The sequence below is a fragment of the Electrophorus electricus genome, chromosome 11 (assembly GCF_013358815.1).
Source record: "Electrophorus electricus isolate fEleEle1 chromosome 11, fEleEle1.pri, whole genome shotgun sequence".
In the NCBI taxonomy this organism is placed as follows: Eukaryota; Metazoa; Chordata; class Actinopteri; order Gymnotiformes; family Gymnotidae; genus Electrophorus; species Electrophorus electricus.
The window spans coordinates 3295001-3312124 of NC_049545.1; the positions used below are offsets into that span (position 1 = coordinate 3295001).

Consider the following 17124-nt stretch of genomic DNA (forward strand, 5'->3'; position numbering starts at 1 on the left):
ATCAGCGATGTCTCCTAGTATCTTTTATTCACTGTAGAAACTCCAAATGCAGCACTTAATTTGCTGTTACCAGCTGATACACATGCAAACATATGAAGGGGAGTGATGTCACCTTTATTTGCAGGGCACCTTAAAGCGTTACATATGAAAAACTCACCCCTGCCTTATAACTATAAAGCCAACTAAATGAAAAAGAAAAAAAAAAGGAATGTAACAGCACTCCTCTCACCTGCTCTTGCGTTACACTTTGTGCACGTGCTCCAAATAATCTCCCTCAGACTATCTATAGGAGCCCGGCAAGTCCCATTTGTTTACATGTGTCCTAGTTAAGAGCACTTTAATGACTTCTCGAGAGATAAACACTGCGGCGCGCAGAGCCAGCTCCGAGAGACACACGGCAGGCGCAACATTAAAACATGCACTGTGAGCACAGAGACCTAATGTTCAGTTTAATGTTAACTGCCACACATGTCCCGGTATCTTAACAAAGCACTTAAGGTAGCACTGAACAGAGCTGGAGGGACACCCTCAGCACAAACCCACCACCGCACCGTTTAATACAATTAAAACAGTGGAAACTGCACTGCACTTCTGATACACAATGAAATTTCATCCAAGACACAAACATACCCCTGCCTTGGTCTGAGAACGTCAGGCCTTCCAGGGCTAATAACAGCACGACTCCTCCACAGGACAGATCAGAGGTCAGAGCTCTGCAGACTCCTCAGCGGGAACGTGCAGCACGCACGCGAGACGACGTTTCTATCCACGGGCCAAAGTGCTGGCCGCAAGCCCAGCGAGCACATTTCCACAACACCCGCTTGAGGGGAGCAGGAGCTGTCCAAGTGCCTCTCCTAACAAGGCCTGCAACTTTGCATAGTAACAGGAGTGGGGGGGGGGGAACGCTAGCAGTCAGCCTCCCGCACAAGTCTAGGATTGTGCCTGGACCAGGGCTCGTGTAGGGCAATGAAAGCATGCAGAAAGCGCCTGTCCACATCACCAGAGGGGTCAGAAAGTTCACCACTGGCCGAGAGGAGCAGCTGAGCTCCTCCATGCAGGCAAAGGAAGGCAGCAAAATCCGTGCCTACCACCAACAACGCAATAAATCAACCATCAGTTTAACGATATCATTAATTTTTCCCCAACAGAACTATAACAAAACTACAACATTTCTAATACAGCCGGGATAAACAATAAATCTTCGTTGCAATATAAAACTGGATACTGGAAAGAATTTTTAATGGACACGATTAATAGACATGACTATTCAAGTGAAGATGAAAAACATTACACGCATTTTACAGATGCGAGTTTCTGCCAAACTGCTGGTTTGTTAACAGAAATGAAAGGACTTTGTAAAGGGATCACAAAATGAGGGCGGTGGGTGAAACTGGTGGTGTTTTTATCATCAGTATGTTGTGGTGGGTGTACCGCGTACCATAACCTGAGAGCTGGATACACAGTTCACAGTTCACTTAGCAGTCGAAACTCTCAGCCCTACACTCAAGTCTCTCAACATATCTAAATAAAAGCGCAGAGACAGAAAGATGTGAAACCGGAGCAGGAAAAACAATGCAGGGCGCGCTCGTCTGGGTGTGCTTGTGTAGGTGGGATGATGACGTCCTGATCACAAAACACATATCGCGGGGGGAGGGGGGGGGGAAGACATGTGCTCTCCTCCTTCTGCAGAGTGAAGCAGGAGAAGCGCTCCAAAAGGAAGGGCAGCAGTCGCCTGAGCTTCACCCACAGTATCCTGCTCATCAGTCAGTGAGCTCTCACACTGCACACCTTCAGGCTGGAATAAATGACACCACAGCCACACAAACCCACACACAGAGCGCTGCTTCTGGAAGGAGAGGCACGCACACGCACATTTTACAAGGTGGCTACAGCCAATTCCATTTCAACCAGATAGGACTGCATCTATTTTTATTTCTTTTTTTTTGTTTTTTTGAGAAACAGAATCACAGCTGGAGTGATGGATATTAATATCAGCCCAATCAGCAGCAGCACCAGCGAGTGCACCGTCCTGAAGTGCTCCATCCCAGGAAACAACCGTCAAGGTAGGGCATCGTCCACCCCATTACGCCACAGTGCCAGTTCGCCAAGACAACTGGGGCCAGAATTCACCTAAAGCGTTTTAAGTCCTGACGGTGTCCCTTTTCCAACAACTGCTCAACCAGTGGCCCCCCTCTCCCGCCAGATTACAGACCTGCACAGATCCTGCGATCGCAGTCCTGACGCGCTGTGCTTAGAAGCACCTGCAGGACTCAGTCTGGCACACGGAGCTCTCGCCAAGGGCAACACTGCGACTCCCAAAGCCCTGCGGACTCCAGAGCTCCCATCACAAAGATCAGAGTGTTTAGTCCTTTTCGAGCTTGCCAAGTTGCCATGGGCACACACTTTTGGTAGGAAAAAGGATTTCCATCTTACAAACCTTGTTTGTCCAGGACAGATTCCATGGTAGAGGGTAATTTACCCAGGATTTTAGTGTGATCATCCCACCCAACTCCTTTTCCTCTTCAGAAGATCAGAGAGCGGAGTTATAATTTATTCAGTTTGGACTACAAGGAATTCAACATGGGGGGCAGGGGGGTGGACACACATTTGTGCCAGACGTTAAGTAACGCCTGCAGCTCACAACGCTGAATGCTCAGACACAAGCCTGTAGGAAACTCTCTCCAGCGACATGCCACTTATCTGTCCAGGCTGAGCACACAAACCAGCATGCGGCAAACCTCTGGAGAGTCTGAGGAAACACTTGGCTTGAGACAAAATGGGCTTCCTGAGCACGGCAGCACTGCCAAATCAGACAGTGTAAACAACAACAACAACAACAACAACAACTTCTCAAACAAGTGCACTTTTAATCATCGAAAAAAAAAAAGGCCCAGTCTTACCAACCATGTACGCATCTGCTGTTTTGTTTTTAAGTCTTTACTCAATATCTGGGGGTTTAATAATTACATTCAGCTTGGTCATGATCCTAACCACATAAAATACCTGCACAGGTGCGCCAAGACATTCCAGGTAGGGAGGCTACATTTGGGCCAGGGCTCAGCCAAAACACTGACTCCGTACACACGTACGGGGTACCTCACGCCCCACCCACCCCTCCTCCCGAACGCTCCCTTGTAGATCAAACTCAAAGATAGCAGCGACAATAACGTTGACTCTGGAAACGCACTCTGTCACACTTCCGCGCTTTGCTTCACCATCTCGGCTGGTTCTGTATCACCCAGACGGTACGGACTCAAATGGTGGGGGACTACCAAATCAAATCGAACAAAACTGCTCTTGAGCGAGGCTCCAGAGAGTGCGAGCAGCTGTCTTCTAGTTCATTCACACCGCAAACATTTATGCACGTGACCTAAAGCAGAATTCTTATCTGAACCAGGTCTGCTGAACAGAAAACTCAAGTCCTTGTCGATTAAGCTTGCAAGGTTGATTACCCACAATAATTGTTTTGTTTTTATAAACGTAATCACCCAACTTCAACACAAACTCATACATATCTCCAAACAGACCAGTGCGTCTCCAACTTTCTGCACAAAAGAACAGAAACCAAAAACAACGTAACAGTTAGTGGTTTGCACTAACATTGTGGGATGCCATAGCCACCAATAAAAGCCATTAGTTTACGCTGAGAGCGCGATATTCTCCTGGAGTGACTGAAGGTCGCGCCACATACATTAGCTTGACTAAGCTTGATGGCTTAATTTAACAATGCTAAAGGGACAAATTACTAGAAAGAAAATCAGTAACCATGGAGAGTATCCATAACGACAGCCTGCAGGAACAGAGCCAATTTATGAGTGCACGAAACACTGCAAATTACATACTAATGACAAAGATTTGAAAGTGCCGTGTTCCTAATAAGGATCAATTAAGGATGAGGGGTCCCCCCCCCCTCCTGCCAACCATCTTACCTCTGCACATATAACAGTGCTGAATTACTTGCTGTATCCCCAGTAGTTTAAGTATGTGTTCTGGGTACAATTACCATCCAAATACTCAGTCAAGGAGCATCTGGAGAACCCAGGGCTTATTAATGAACCTCCCCGCCTGTTCTTGCATGCACAGGTTTGCCAGGATTTTTAGGACAACACCTTAGGCTGGAGGAAGAGATCTCGACGTGCCAGTGTGAGATCAGTTTTAAGCTACATGCATTGTGCTCTCTGAATTGCCCTCATTTAAGGAAACACCTTCATTTACGAAGCAACAGCGACTCTGCAATGCTCATCTATTTGGATCCAGACCCTCACCAAAAAAAAAAAAAACCTTTGAGAAGCCAAATGTGAGATCATATCAGGTTTTAAAATTTGAAAAACACATTCCATTTCCATTTTTCCGTGCCACCTTCCACCTGGATATGACTTCATCCTCTCAGTAATAAGAGGATGAAGTCATATCCAGGTGGAAGGTGGCACGGAAAAATGGAAATGGAATGTGTTTAATGAGTTTAATTGACTCTTAATTACGAGAGAGAATGAGGAGTGGCTAGAACGCCAACGCAAACCACGACGGGGTAAACTGGAAGCTGAGGCCAGACTTGCGCAACATTCAGAGAGGATTCACTCTCTTGAGAGAGGAAATGAAGCAGTTCTTCTTCTGTTTTTACTTCAGCATTGCCCAGCAGGAGTACCCACCGCAGACACAACAGCCAATCAGAAATGAACAGCTCAGGTGGAGAAATCCATGAAAAAAAGACTTCTTCAGAAACCTACACTGCGCAGCTAAAGCACGCCCCACGGACCCCACCTCCAGCGCCCCACGAACCCCACCTCCAGCGCCCCACGGACCCCACCTCCAGCGCCCAACCACCTCTCACTGGCAAATAACTTGTCATGCAGCCCTTCAGCTGTGATGCGGCACCACCATTAAGACAAAGATGGACCTGGCACAATCTTGAGATTAATTATTGATGATTCATTGTCAAACAAATAACTGCAATTAATGATTTTTAATGTCTATAAATACTACAATAAGACAAAGTCAGCCCTTCTGATGAGGAATGTCAATTTACCGAACAGTTAACGTCATTAATTAAAGTAGAATTAATGAAATTTGTATTCTTATAATAATTGCAAACTAAACTGCATCATCAAAGTAAACCAAATCAACATGTACTACAGCAAAACATCTACTCACTAAAATCATGGTCATTGGGCAAAGGTTGTCAAAGCTTGTGCAGAATTTGACGATTATACATACATACATACACACACACACACACACACACGAGATCAATTGGGCTTGCCTCTTAAATATTCAGTATTGTACATATGCTTGTTAGTTACGTTAGCTTCAACGCTCTGATGCAAAACTAAAGATAACCTCTGGCTGCAAACAGAGCTGTATGTTTGAGGTCAGGGAAAGGTCATCGCATTGTGTTCTTTTATGCATACTGAACTAAAGAGGCAGGTGACCGTGGGGTTCAGTCACTTCTGTCTCAACACATTTCTTGCAATGACAAATATCAAAGTCGCATTCTGTCTGACGCACTTGAAATGAAAATCGCTAAAGAAAACGACGGCAGCCAGCTCACACAACACGAGCAGGCCATCATGGATAAGAGGAATAAGAGGAGCACTTCTAGGAGACGTGCGGGGTTAATAAAGCGGCATCTGCATGGAGCAAATCTGGAAACCCTGAACAGATTACAGCAGCTAATCTGCCCATATATGTATGTAACATATTACATTATGTTACATTACACTTACACACACTACTTGCTTTGATCTCTCATTTATATCTAATTGAATCAATCTTCTAGTCCTTCCCCTGGAGCAAAATAGTGAGCCAACCCAGCCCACACTTTCAAACCCCCCTAGAAGAGTCAGCTCCACTCAGTCCATTCCTCTCAGTTACAGCAGGTCTGCGTTCACATGTGAAGGCACACAGCTCTGCTTCTTAATTAACGGCGCCATTCCTCTGAAGATCTGAAGCTCGGGGAACCTCAGAAAACGCCACACTGGTGTTGAGGTCATTTTGAATCGCCTGCAGGCTATCCTGGAATCCCTCAGAAAACAACTCAAACACAGTCAGGCCATGCTCCAGCATTCAAACGCACCTATTTTTGTGTTTGCTTTCTAAAACAGCAAAGCAACTGTCTGGGCATATTAGTATGTTTTAACATCAGCCCTTTCAAATAATAATGTATTAAAGTAAAAAAAAAAAAAAGCCAACAAAGTAAAATATTGAAAATCGGAGTGAACAGTGAACTCTTCTCATTTACACACCACAGGACGATACCACAGGTCTGTAAATGAAAATACTCCTGCTGTCCACAACATATCTGCACCTCCTTGAAACTGCTTACTGCAGGGGCTTCTGGGAACACTTGCTAAGTTTATTTTTAAATCACTGCAAGTTCCTTAATTACCCACACTGGTTTGGTCTCATCATGATTTAGAGCACAATGATGAAACATAATTCATCATCAGAAATTGTGCTCACAAACAAAATTAAAAGCAAAAGACTAAAAATGAAAAAGCACAGAGACAGACAGACAGACAGACAGACAGACAGACAGACAGACAGACAGACAGACAGACAGACAGACAGACAGACAGACAGACAGACAGACAGACAGACAGACAGACAGACAGACAGACAGACAGACAGACAGACAGACAGACAGACAGACAGACAGACAGACAGACAGACAGACATGCACACAGAAAAAACAAGACACATTTAAAGTCAGACTCACGGACACAAGCACACACACACAAGCCTGCACAAAGGGTGGCTGCTACCTTCTTGGCTGTAATACATGGAAGCATATCAATACACAAGAAAATCTACATTTCAAAACCTAAGCCTTGGAGCAGGCAGTACTCTCAACAGAAGCAAGGCATACAATCTTACAGACAGAAGGCCGTGTTAAAGAGAGCCGTTCGATGACAGCCGCCTAGCCTGAGTGTGAGCACCAGCCTTATGTGGTGTTGTGTTTAACTGAACGCACCGTCTTGCCCTGCATCAGTGAGCAGTAACATAACCCTCTCGTGCATGAGACAGTTGTTTTAGAGAGATAAGTGTTCGAGATGTCACAGAGTCACAAAGGACGATGCCCGTCTCCTGCGCCTCTACAAGCCAAACAACAGCTGAAAACCTTTAGAGAACCAGCTGGTCAGAAAAGATGAGGTATATCTGACTTCTGAAGAAAAGCCATGCAAGGTATGCACGCAAGGTATCAACGTGAATTGGAAACCAGAATGTTTCTTTAACTTCTGCAATGTGGGGTAGATCTGAGTGAAACGGAAAACCTGAGCGGGACATTAGGGGTGATCCTTTGATCGGATCATGAAAATTTCAAAACCAACAAGGAATCGGACCTGCACACTGGCCTGTACTCCACCGTGGAGGATAAGGAATCCCTGACTATATGCTTTTGCATTACACACTGGTAGATGGTCAGTAATCAGGTAAGGAATATTAGTTCGATTTGATAATGGTCAGTAAGAAGGCAGGACACTGCTTAACGGAATCTTTACACAAAACACTTCAGCTTATGGAATTGCCAAGTCTGTCAATACCAGAACGCAGCTGATTTGCCTTCTTGAAACAATGCCAAGTAACATTCCTCAGACATTACATTTTGAAGAAGATGGAGAACTGCATTATTTCAGGTAAAGACTTGAGCTTCCAGGCTCATAACCATGGAATTCTAGGTACAGGGAACAAGCTACATACAACTAAATACACACCTGCTGTCTGTGTTGCTGCCAGCTGGTGTCAGCATGACTGGGAAAACATGCCATTCACTGGGAAAACATGCCATGACATTATTGGTCAGTTTCTTTTTGTTTTTGTTTGTTTTTCTGCCCAACTTCCATCCATTAATATGACTAAAGGCATGACTTAAGGTTTAAAACAACAACTATTTTTTGATTTCAGGTTGACTAAGCTACCAGTCGCTGCTAAGAATAACAAGAAAACAGTAGAACCATAAAACCTATTAATAATACATAGCAAAATCCAATCAGTAATGACACTGTGTGTGTAAATAAATTATATATCTGACACCAGTGCAAACACCATACCAGTTACAGCTAAGGGTTGTGAAAACAAGTGAGGAATGTCCAGACAATCTAAAATTACTAACCGCATGAATGAAACTATTCTCTTTAAATTTGCCCCAAGCAAAAACTGCTTGCCAAGTTTTAGTGGTTGAGGACAATAACTTCATCACCGTCTGTCTAAGACATAAGATATGCCATGAGGAGGATTACCATCAGGGCCAAAAACACTACACACGAACACACACACACCACTGAAACTCAGAACCTTTACACAAATGATCAGAGGAGAAAAACAGAAAGAAAAGAGGATTTGTCATCCAAAATCTTCATCGCTCCACTTTGGTATCCTGCACCCATCCCTACTGAAAACACCACCTTATGAACCGGCTAATTGTCAACACGAGATGAAGTGGCTGTAGAAGAAGCCGACTTGGTCATAACACAGTTATGTCTGACCTCAGCACTAGTGCACTGCTAAGACAAGGTGCGTCTTAGCCTGTGGGTCCAAATCAATACGGTCCTGCTCTAAAAACAGGACATTGCACGATTACAGGACAGACTAGATACGGCACAGACAAACAGTTTTGGCCTGATGACTACCTGCATCTAGAACACTTCTCAATTCTCCACAGGAATCACAGAGACAGAGTGGATGAGTAACACCCCGAGACCAGCCGCAAGGGGGACTTCAACACACCTACCTTTCATATTATTGCACATTAACTCTTACCCAGTCACTGTGACATTTAAAAGGAAACTGCAGCTCATGTGGACACGTGTAACCTAAAATAACCCAGTGGACTGTAAAGGAGACAGGATCCAACACAGCACTGAACTCATTCCCATAACTGCTCTGTCACCATCAGTCTGACCACCGTTATCAAAAATCACAAAGTGGAAACTCAGCAGGAAGTAACAAATTATATAGCACAGTATCAACTCTAATATTTGTTGAACTACACAATAAAAGATTGTTAGATTGGAACAGACAAGCCATTGTTAAAATACTGCTTTTGTGAGAAATGTCTCCCACTACAGTGCAACAAAATGCATCACAAACGTCATGTCTTTTTACCCTTTTTGGCTATTAACAGGAAAAAACATCATCTTATTAAAATATAACAATCCTGACACTTTAAAACTCTTGGAAAGTTAAGACATTGGACAATATTTTATTATTGAAAATATTCTTTATCATGAGATGATGAATATGGAGAATTTTAACCAAAAGGGTCAAAGAGGTTAAAATTTCACACTAACATTATTTTGCCTTAGTTTGAAACAAATTAGTTAGTCAAGAGAAAGGTAGATGTTTCAGACTGAATCAATGACAATTTTTTGTTCACTACATTACTCAATACAGAGACAGCTTCATATATTGTACTGTTGAACCTCAACATTTATATGCCCCCTTTTGCACTGAACACATGGAAGACATACACATCTTCAAAAAAAATTGGCTAGGCTGTAAAACATGCTGCATTTCTTTCAAACATCCTAACTTGACTTGAAATCATTTAATGACGGAACAAACGTCCAAGATTATCTGCTTTGCAGAACGTGAACTTCAAGAAATCAATAATTAACTTAAAGTGATGAATTGTAAATGTATTGTTGGCGAGGGCTGCGGGACATTTAATTCCTAAAACAGTCCATTTAGTTAGCTAACGGTGTTCATGTAGGGTCTGACACCAACACAGCCAATGGCCGAAGAAGCCAAATTCAAACACGTCGTGTACAAGCGCACCGAGCAACTAAGACGCCCCAGCCACGACGGCCCTCAGATTTTGAACAGAGTCCGCACAAACCGGGCTCCGAGTTCGCTTGTCCGAGTAGGAGCAACTTACAGCCATCATAGGAATAACTTGTACTGCCCATCATAGGAACAACTTGCAGGAATAACTTACAGCCATCATATCCTAGGTACATAACTGGGCTCCCGAAAACCAAAAACCTCTCCGACGGCGAAATGAGCCGCTTAAGTCCAAAGCCAAGGGGCGAGTTCGCTCGAACTTAACGCGTTTATCTGGTGTGTTACTCTCAGCCTGGGCAGCGCGGTGCTGCACCAGAAACAATTCAGCCTCTTGGTATTGCTGGGTGTAAAGTTCCAGTGATGCGGTATCAAACCTGTAAGTCCAAAACAGTCTAAAAACAGGCCAAAATAAAGCCGTGCCGACGGTGCTGAAGAGCAGGGCTCCCTAACAACCCAGCGGGCTGAGCGCTCAGCTCGCACGGAGAGGAATACGCGCAGAGCACGAACAAGGGTCCGGGGGGGGACTACTACTCACCGGGCCACTTTTCTTTCGCACGACCGTCCAAGGAAGCGAGTGTTTCGGCGCCGGGTGAGTCAAACAGCCGCGGACTCACGGCGTTGTTGACAGCAGCGTCCACAGCGCCGCCATCTTCGCTCCGCTATGAGGCGGCCGGGTCGCGCGGCTCCTCGCACAAAGTCTGGACTGAACCAAACGGATCCGTGCGACAGGGGTGCGCCGCGGGGTTGTCGAGATATTACCGCTGCTCTGTGCACGTGTGGAGAGGGCGAACTTCGGAAGCAAGCCTCTCTGGTTTGCAGCTTGCATATGTTGGAGCACACAGATGTGACTGTGATGATTTTATGTTTTCTCAGAGAAAACCTTTTTATGTTGGCTCCTAAGCGATGGAAAAGTCGGCGATGGGAGTTCCCAGAAGAACGCGCCTCCTTTAGGGACTCAGGTAGAGGATTCAGGTAGGGGGCCCGGATAAGGGACTCAGGTAGAGGATTCAGGTAGGGGGCCCGGAAAAGGGACTCAGGTAGAGGATTCAGGTAGGGGGCCCGGATAAGGGACTCAGGTAGAGGATTCAGGTAGGGGGCCCGGATAAGGGACTCAGGTAGAGGATTCAGGTAGGGGGCCCGGATAAGGGACTCAGGTAGAGGATTCAGGTAGGGGGCCCGGATAAGGGACTCAGGTAGAGGATTCAGGTAGGGGGCCCGGATAAGGGACTCAGGTAGAGGATTCAGGTAGGGGGCCCGGATAAGGGACTCAGGTAGAGGATTCAGATAGAGCTCAATTAAGGGGCTCAGGTAAGGGCTGTGGGAAGCAGCAATAGGCAACGTTACATATTGACCGTGGGCATTACCTAATGAATCAGGCATTTGGCAATTACCACATGTATTTAGTTACTATTTGGGGAGGATGAGGAGGGGAGAGGAGGATGGGGAGGAGAGGAGGATGGGGAGGATGGAGGGGAGGAGGAGGGAGGGAGGAGGAGGAGGGAGGGAGGAGGAGGAGGGAGGGAGGAGGAGGAGGAGGAGGGGGAGGGGAGGAGGTACATAGATCTAACGTAAATTCGTGTTCACAAAGCTTTGGTAACAGTTGCATAGATGCTTTACCGTATTTTGTTTCCCATATTAATAGGAGTCCTTTTGCGGTAAGGACTAAACACTGTAAGCTAGCTAAAAAAAACCAACCTAAAGTTTAAAGGGATGTGAGTTCATTATAGACTAATGTATCTAATTCCTAAAACATTCATAGATCGACCATGATTCTCTGCTTGACTTCTCCGGGGTTTAAAACTCATCCTATTGCGCCACCTGCTGGCGGAAGGAATGTCGTGCTGGGTTTTTAATCATCACTTTCAGCCCGCGGTCGTATAACGCGAGGATGTGTGCGCGCGTTGGTTTACATTAAAGCTCATGATCTTTCACTTTTAGTCTAACATTTCTTTAAAAACAATTTGCATCGTCATTTTCCATTAATAACAGTTATACAATACAGTGAGCCAATTTATAAACCATTTACAAGTTTAAACTAGATTTTGTGCCATTTAGCACCAGTTATTGTGCTCTCAGCTGTCCGTGAATTTGAGAGGCTACACACAAGTTATTCCTCCCAAGTGTCAGGAAATCAATGCCAGGATTAGCCTTTTGACTTCTGGTCATGTTGTCATGTTGCTTCACAGGGAGAAGAACTTGTTTATGCTTCATTTTCAGTTATTACAGGAAAATAAAAGGGAATTAAGGATTTTTATACTGAAAACAGGATGTAAAATCTATTTCTGCACTGTACAACAAAAAAAATGCAAAATTAGCATTTTGAGTTATCTTTATTAAGTAAACTCTACATTTTCAATATTGCTTTTTGTCCATTTTTAGTTTTTTTTAGTCTAGATTACAGCCTCTTGCAATCAGCACAGTTTATATATTCATATATATTTATATATCTTTTTCCCAACCAAGCTACACTTCGAAGAATACAAAAATATCACAGTACATTTTCTACACAGTCACTCCCTACTAGTGAGCTCCAACGCTAGCACTGGACTTAAGACTGGAACACAGGAATCTGGCAACTTCTCAGACGGACCACATGTCTAGTTGAAGTTGGAGAGTGAGTGAGTGCGTGCGCGCGCGTGTCGGGGGGGCGCGAGAGCGCGAGCGCACGCGTGCATGTGATTTAGGGGTTAATACAATCTAAAATGAAAGAAATACTGCTCTTGCGCGTGTATGCACAAATACTTGCTGGTAATAAGTACAAATGCACAGGAAACAAAACCCAAATGTCAGAGTGAAAGGTTAAAAAAAAAAAAATAGTCACATGAAAACATACAGAGGGCTTGTTGGTAGTGGACTTGTGCCTGATGAACTCTTGACACTCGTGTTACTTAAGCTTAAAAAATATCTGGTCCAGCCAGACTTCTGTTTTCCAAAAACTCAAGCCTTTGCCACCAAAAGCTGACTGGAGAGTGGAACTCACATAGCACGTTTAACATTTTTCATTCCTCAAACATACCATACTATACAAAATATCAAAAGAAAAACAAGGAATAAAACAAAAACAGAAGAATCCTCACCCGTACTCAAGATTATTGTTTCATATTAAATGTCTGTTTAATTCTTTAACAAACCTCCCCCCCACCCCCGACCCTCATGTACACTGTCAATATGCAAAGTTGAAATTCGTTTCGGACTGGTGGAGCCTCTCTCCTCCAATGCAGAGGAATGTATCAGTATGAGTCTGACATTTAGTGGTTTCATTCAAACCTGAACCAACAAACATCAACAGAACAAATGAAGAAAAAAACAAAACAAAACAAAACTTTTAAACAACCATCTAAACAAACTTGGAGGAGAGCACACAACATGAACACAGTTTGGGAAAAGGGGAGCAGGACGAATCTAAGGATAAACACTAGTCATAAGTTACTCAACGGCACACGAAAATCTGACAACAATGAACTTAATCAGGGAAGGACCCTTGTGTCTCGCGTTCCTCCCGCGGCTCGGCGCCCACCCGGAGGCCTGATTGTGCTGCCAAAGACGACTTTGTAGAGGAAGTGGCGGTTCAGAACGGGTGCTGTTTGCGCGCGGAGGACCAGCTGCTGCTGCGTCAGTCCCCAGCTGGCCTGCGGCGTGTTCACGGAGAGAACGTCGCCATCTCCAGCGAGATCCTCTGCCACAGCTCCTTGGTCTGCTTGCCTCTCTTCAGGTTCTGCAGGACGTCGTTGAACTGCATCATACCCACCGGCGTCAGGCAAAATGCGCCACGGGCACTCCGGACGATGTTCACGAAGTCGTCGTGGTCTGCCGGGGTCAGGTGGATCAGCCGGTGGTGGATGTACTGCGGAGAGGAGCAGAGGTCTAAAGCACAGCTCGGTGGGCTCGGATCTCCGAACGATCTGCTCATCAAACGGCCCGGTGACGGGAGCTTCAGAGCGTTCGTCAGAGGGGAAAATAAATGCAGCCTAAATCAAATGCCAACGTTTCAACAGGGACAGACCGCATCCAGTACACTTATCCCACAAGCCACTTAGCAAACAAGTCTCTCGCGTCAGTCATGGCAGATCTCTGCTCGAACACATCCCCCGGGTACCATGATCGTGAATTTGCATCAGTGTCTCCTCTCCATGTTAACAAATTGGTGTAAATTTGCACGGTGTGTAATACGACTGTCAAAATCTCCAACCATCAGGCTGCTATGAGATCTATGATACCGCTAGGACAGCAGCTATGATACTGCTGTGTGAGGGGAGGGAAGACAGAGATTGCCAAATATTCTCTCTACAGTGAACAAGAATGTGAGAGAGACCCTCAATCTTCCTCTCTGTGGCCTGCTTCCCTTCTCCCTCTGCTCTCCTGCAGAACTGTGAAGCCTGTGGAATGTCCTTCCTATGAGCGTACTCGGACTCCACTCTCTGCCGTCATGCACCATCCATGGGCACTGCACGCGACCGGAAAGGAAACACTCCTCACGATCTCTACTTGGCGCAACTCGGATGTGCAGACGTCCTCTGTGAATGGAACCTGGTGGTGTGGTGATGAGGGGATTCACGCATGTACACAAACATTCTGAAATTCCCGGCCTTCAGGTCACAAACACTTTACTCTTGATCCAGGCACCCAATCCCAAAGATTTAAGACTGCTACACTCTTCAATCAATATCGACTTTTTAGGGGCCGATGACAATATCGATATAAGATGATATACCATATTTCAATAGTCCATTAAAAATGAGAACTGCCTAACACTAAAATTATAAAATATTACTGATTAAAAGAACCATACGATTTATAGAGTAAACTGCTACTGATAGTCAAATAAGAAATTGGGAACAAGCAAGAAAATATTCTCCTTGAATATGAAATAGTAAAACAAATAAATAATGCATACCAGCATTTTACTTTATAACTTGCAAACAAACATCACTTCAATTAAAGACTGTTAGAATTAACCTGCATAAGTAAGCATAAGTAGTCTGTTGTATAGTGTATACCACCTTACACTTGGACAGTAGGCTTGAAAAACATTTCAACTCAACAGTTTAGCAACTGGAATCCAACAGTAACAGAAATTCAAAATCATTTATAGTAACAAAAACGAAAGAAGCCACCCTACCTAGGACTGGAACCCTGGACTGACGGGAGGTAAACGTGAGCTCTGACCACCAGACCAAAGAGCAGCTCACTGGCATAGCAGCCAGAGCACCTGTTTAACCCGTCTATCCAAATGTCCATCCACACACATCTGCCCTTTCATCAGGGCCACACCCATGCCCCTCATCAGGGGTCCTCACGCAAGGCTACACCATCATCAACCCAGGGCATGCTCCCTATAGCCTCACCACCATCCCGCTTCTGAAACCACGTGTAACCAACGCTGGAGACAGCCACTCTCCCCGGGATTCGTACACTGGACTGACGGGGGTAAACGTGAGCTCTGAGCACGGGTCCAGAGAGCCAGCTTTGGTCCTTCCTAAGTGACGGTCTCAGTCACCAGAAGCATTTCGGTTTAGACCAATGCAAGGTGAGCGCCATGGTTTTTCTGTTTAGCAGGGTACACAGTGTAGCAAGCTTCACGTTAAACATCACTGACAAGCTAGACAGAAGAGTAAATACCAAAGCAATCCTACTCTAGACACGGCTGGCTCACAGACATCACACAAACGGCCAATTATCGTCTCCACATATCGGCCAACCACTAGTGTTGCGGCCTTGCTCTGTTTTGGGAGGCGTGACTGCAGCGGTCATCAGTAATGGCTCACTCGCAAAGAGACCCGTGTTGCAACTTGCCCCGCCCATTTCAGGAACGCATAGGAACCCGTTTAATTAACAATAGCCATGTCTACTGGACTGATTTTTCTAGATGAGTAAAATCGAAAGGATAAAAGACAAAATGAGTTGTTCAATATTGGGTGTGTCATGCTACGTCAATGGCTCATAGCATTAATACCCCTGGGGAAGACATGAGCAGGAGAGAAGCATTGGCCATACCTGGTATACAAGTCACTCACTGCAAGCGGAACATCAGCAGGTTGAACCTCAGGCTTTCAGTACGCTGCACAATTTGGCAAAATCAATCTCACGTAAAGCCAGCGTGTGCGGTTCGGCGTTTGGCGCGCACGTACCTGTAGGTAAGCCTGCTGGCAGCGCTGCACCAGCTGGTGAAAGGCGGGGGTGCGCAGGTGCGCGTGGATGTGGGCGGGGTTCAGCCTCTGCAGGGCCTCCATGATGATCTCCTGCAGGACGAACGGACTCAGCACACCTTTGGCAGCCCCCACGCAGAACTGGTAGACGTAGTTCACCCCTGCAGAGGGAGAGAGCGACAGAGGTAGCAGCGCTCGGAGCCATCCCAGAGCCGTCTCAACGACGCCGCGCGTGAAAACCCCTCGTCCACGTCCTCTCAGTAAGTAGCACTCTGCTGCACGAGTGTTACCACTCAGGTGCTCGTGCAACGTCCAACATAAACCTCTGTGCAACTCGGAAATGCCTCTAAGCCAAACGCCTGAAACAGTAGATACTGTTCACGCTACATTTCTTCACTATAGTCAGTGTTTTATTTATCAGTATATGAAGTCTGCAGGCTGCTGCTGGACTTTGCATGCGTTTGTGTTTTTACGCGATTCACTGTTCTGCTGCTCATGGAGAAAATCGGTGACACAGTGAATGCACACAAGCTCCAAACCATCAGCAAAGGAAACAATCAATAACTGCAGAGCTACACGCTACGTGAAGGCTGTGTGTGAGGACGTGGAGAGGTACCGAGCCGCGCAGCGAGGCTAAGCAGCCACTTGACGTCCTCCGTGTAAGGGGGGCTACGGGAGAAGTTATTGGGATGGTCGTTGTGAGCCCTCCTGCCCAGCATCTCCAAGGCCAGCATACCTGAATGAGCACAGAAAGCATCCATCACTTCCTCACTACGCTTTACCACAGAATGGTACTAAAACAGACATCATGCATAAGTGTAACCTCCATGTTCGACGACACCCACAACAGACGCGGCCGACTCCCAACTTGCCTCCTTAATATTTAAACAGAATCCACCACAAGGTGGTGCTCTAACCAGACAGTGGCCCAGGGACGAGTAGACTACAACTTCAGGGCCACGAGAAACTTAACGATCAGCCGTCCTTACCAACTCTGTAGGCCGAATGCAGGTAGTGCAGTCCCTGCTGGCTGATTGGCTGACTGTGCTGCTCATCTTCCACAGGAAAAGGCGTGCTAACCAATGAGGCGGGCTGAGAGGAGAGGCCAGGAAGCGTGGCTCCCTGTATGGCCTGAATGGTGGAGCCTGAGTGAACTCCGCCTACTGAAGAGAAACAGAAACCTCAGACGAAACCAGAC

The 17124-nt window shown here is 45.7% G+C and overlaps 2 protein-coding genes across 6 annotated transcripts in view; both read right to left on the reverse strand.

Moving 5' to 3' along the window:
• Positions 1–10451, reverse strand: part of ndst2a (N-deacetylase/N-sulfotransferase (heparan glucosaminyl) 2a) — an 80251-nt gene extending 69800 nt beyond the window's left edge. For all 3 annotated transcript variants that reach the window (XM_035531386.1, XM_035531383.1, XM_035531384.1), the window contains exon 1: positions 10316–10451. The gene's annotated coding sequence lies outside the window, so the exon portion shown is untranslated. The remainder of the gene's footprint in view (positions 1–10315) is intronic.
• A 1640-nt stretch (positions 10452–12091) lies between these two features.
• zswim8 (zinc finger, SWIM-type containing 8) overlaps positions 12092–17124 on the reverse strand; it is a 30834-nt gene continuing 25801 nt past the window's right edge. For 2 of the 3 annotated variants that reach the window (XM_035531337.1, XM_035531336.1), the window contains exons 23-26: positions 16916–17089; positions 16543–16662; positions 15909–16087; positions 12092–13624 (exon numbers count right to left, since the gene is read on the reverse strand). In XM_035531337.1, coding sequence (XP_035387230.1) covers positions 13421–13624; positions 15909–16087; positions 16543–16662; positions 16916–17089 — 677 coding nt within the window. In that variant the 3' untranslated portion in view covers positions 12092–13420. The other variant, XM_035531338.1, reaches the window with a different exon arrangement.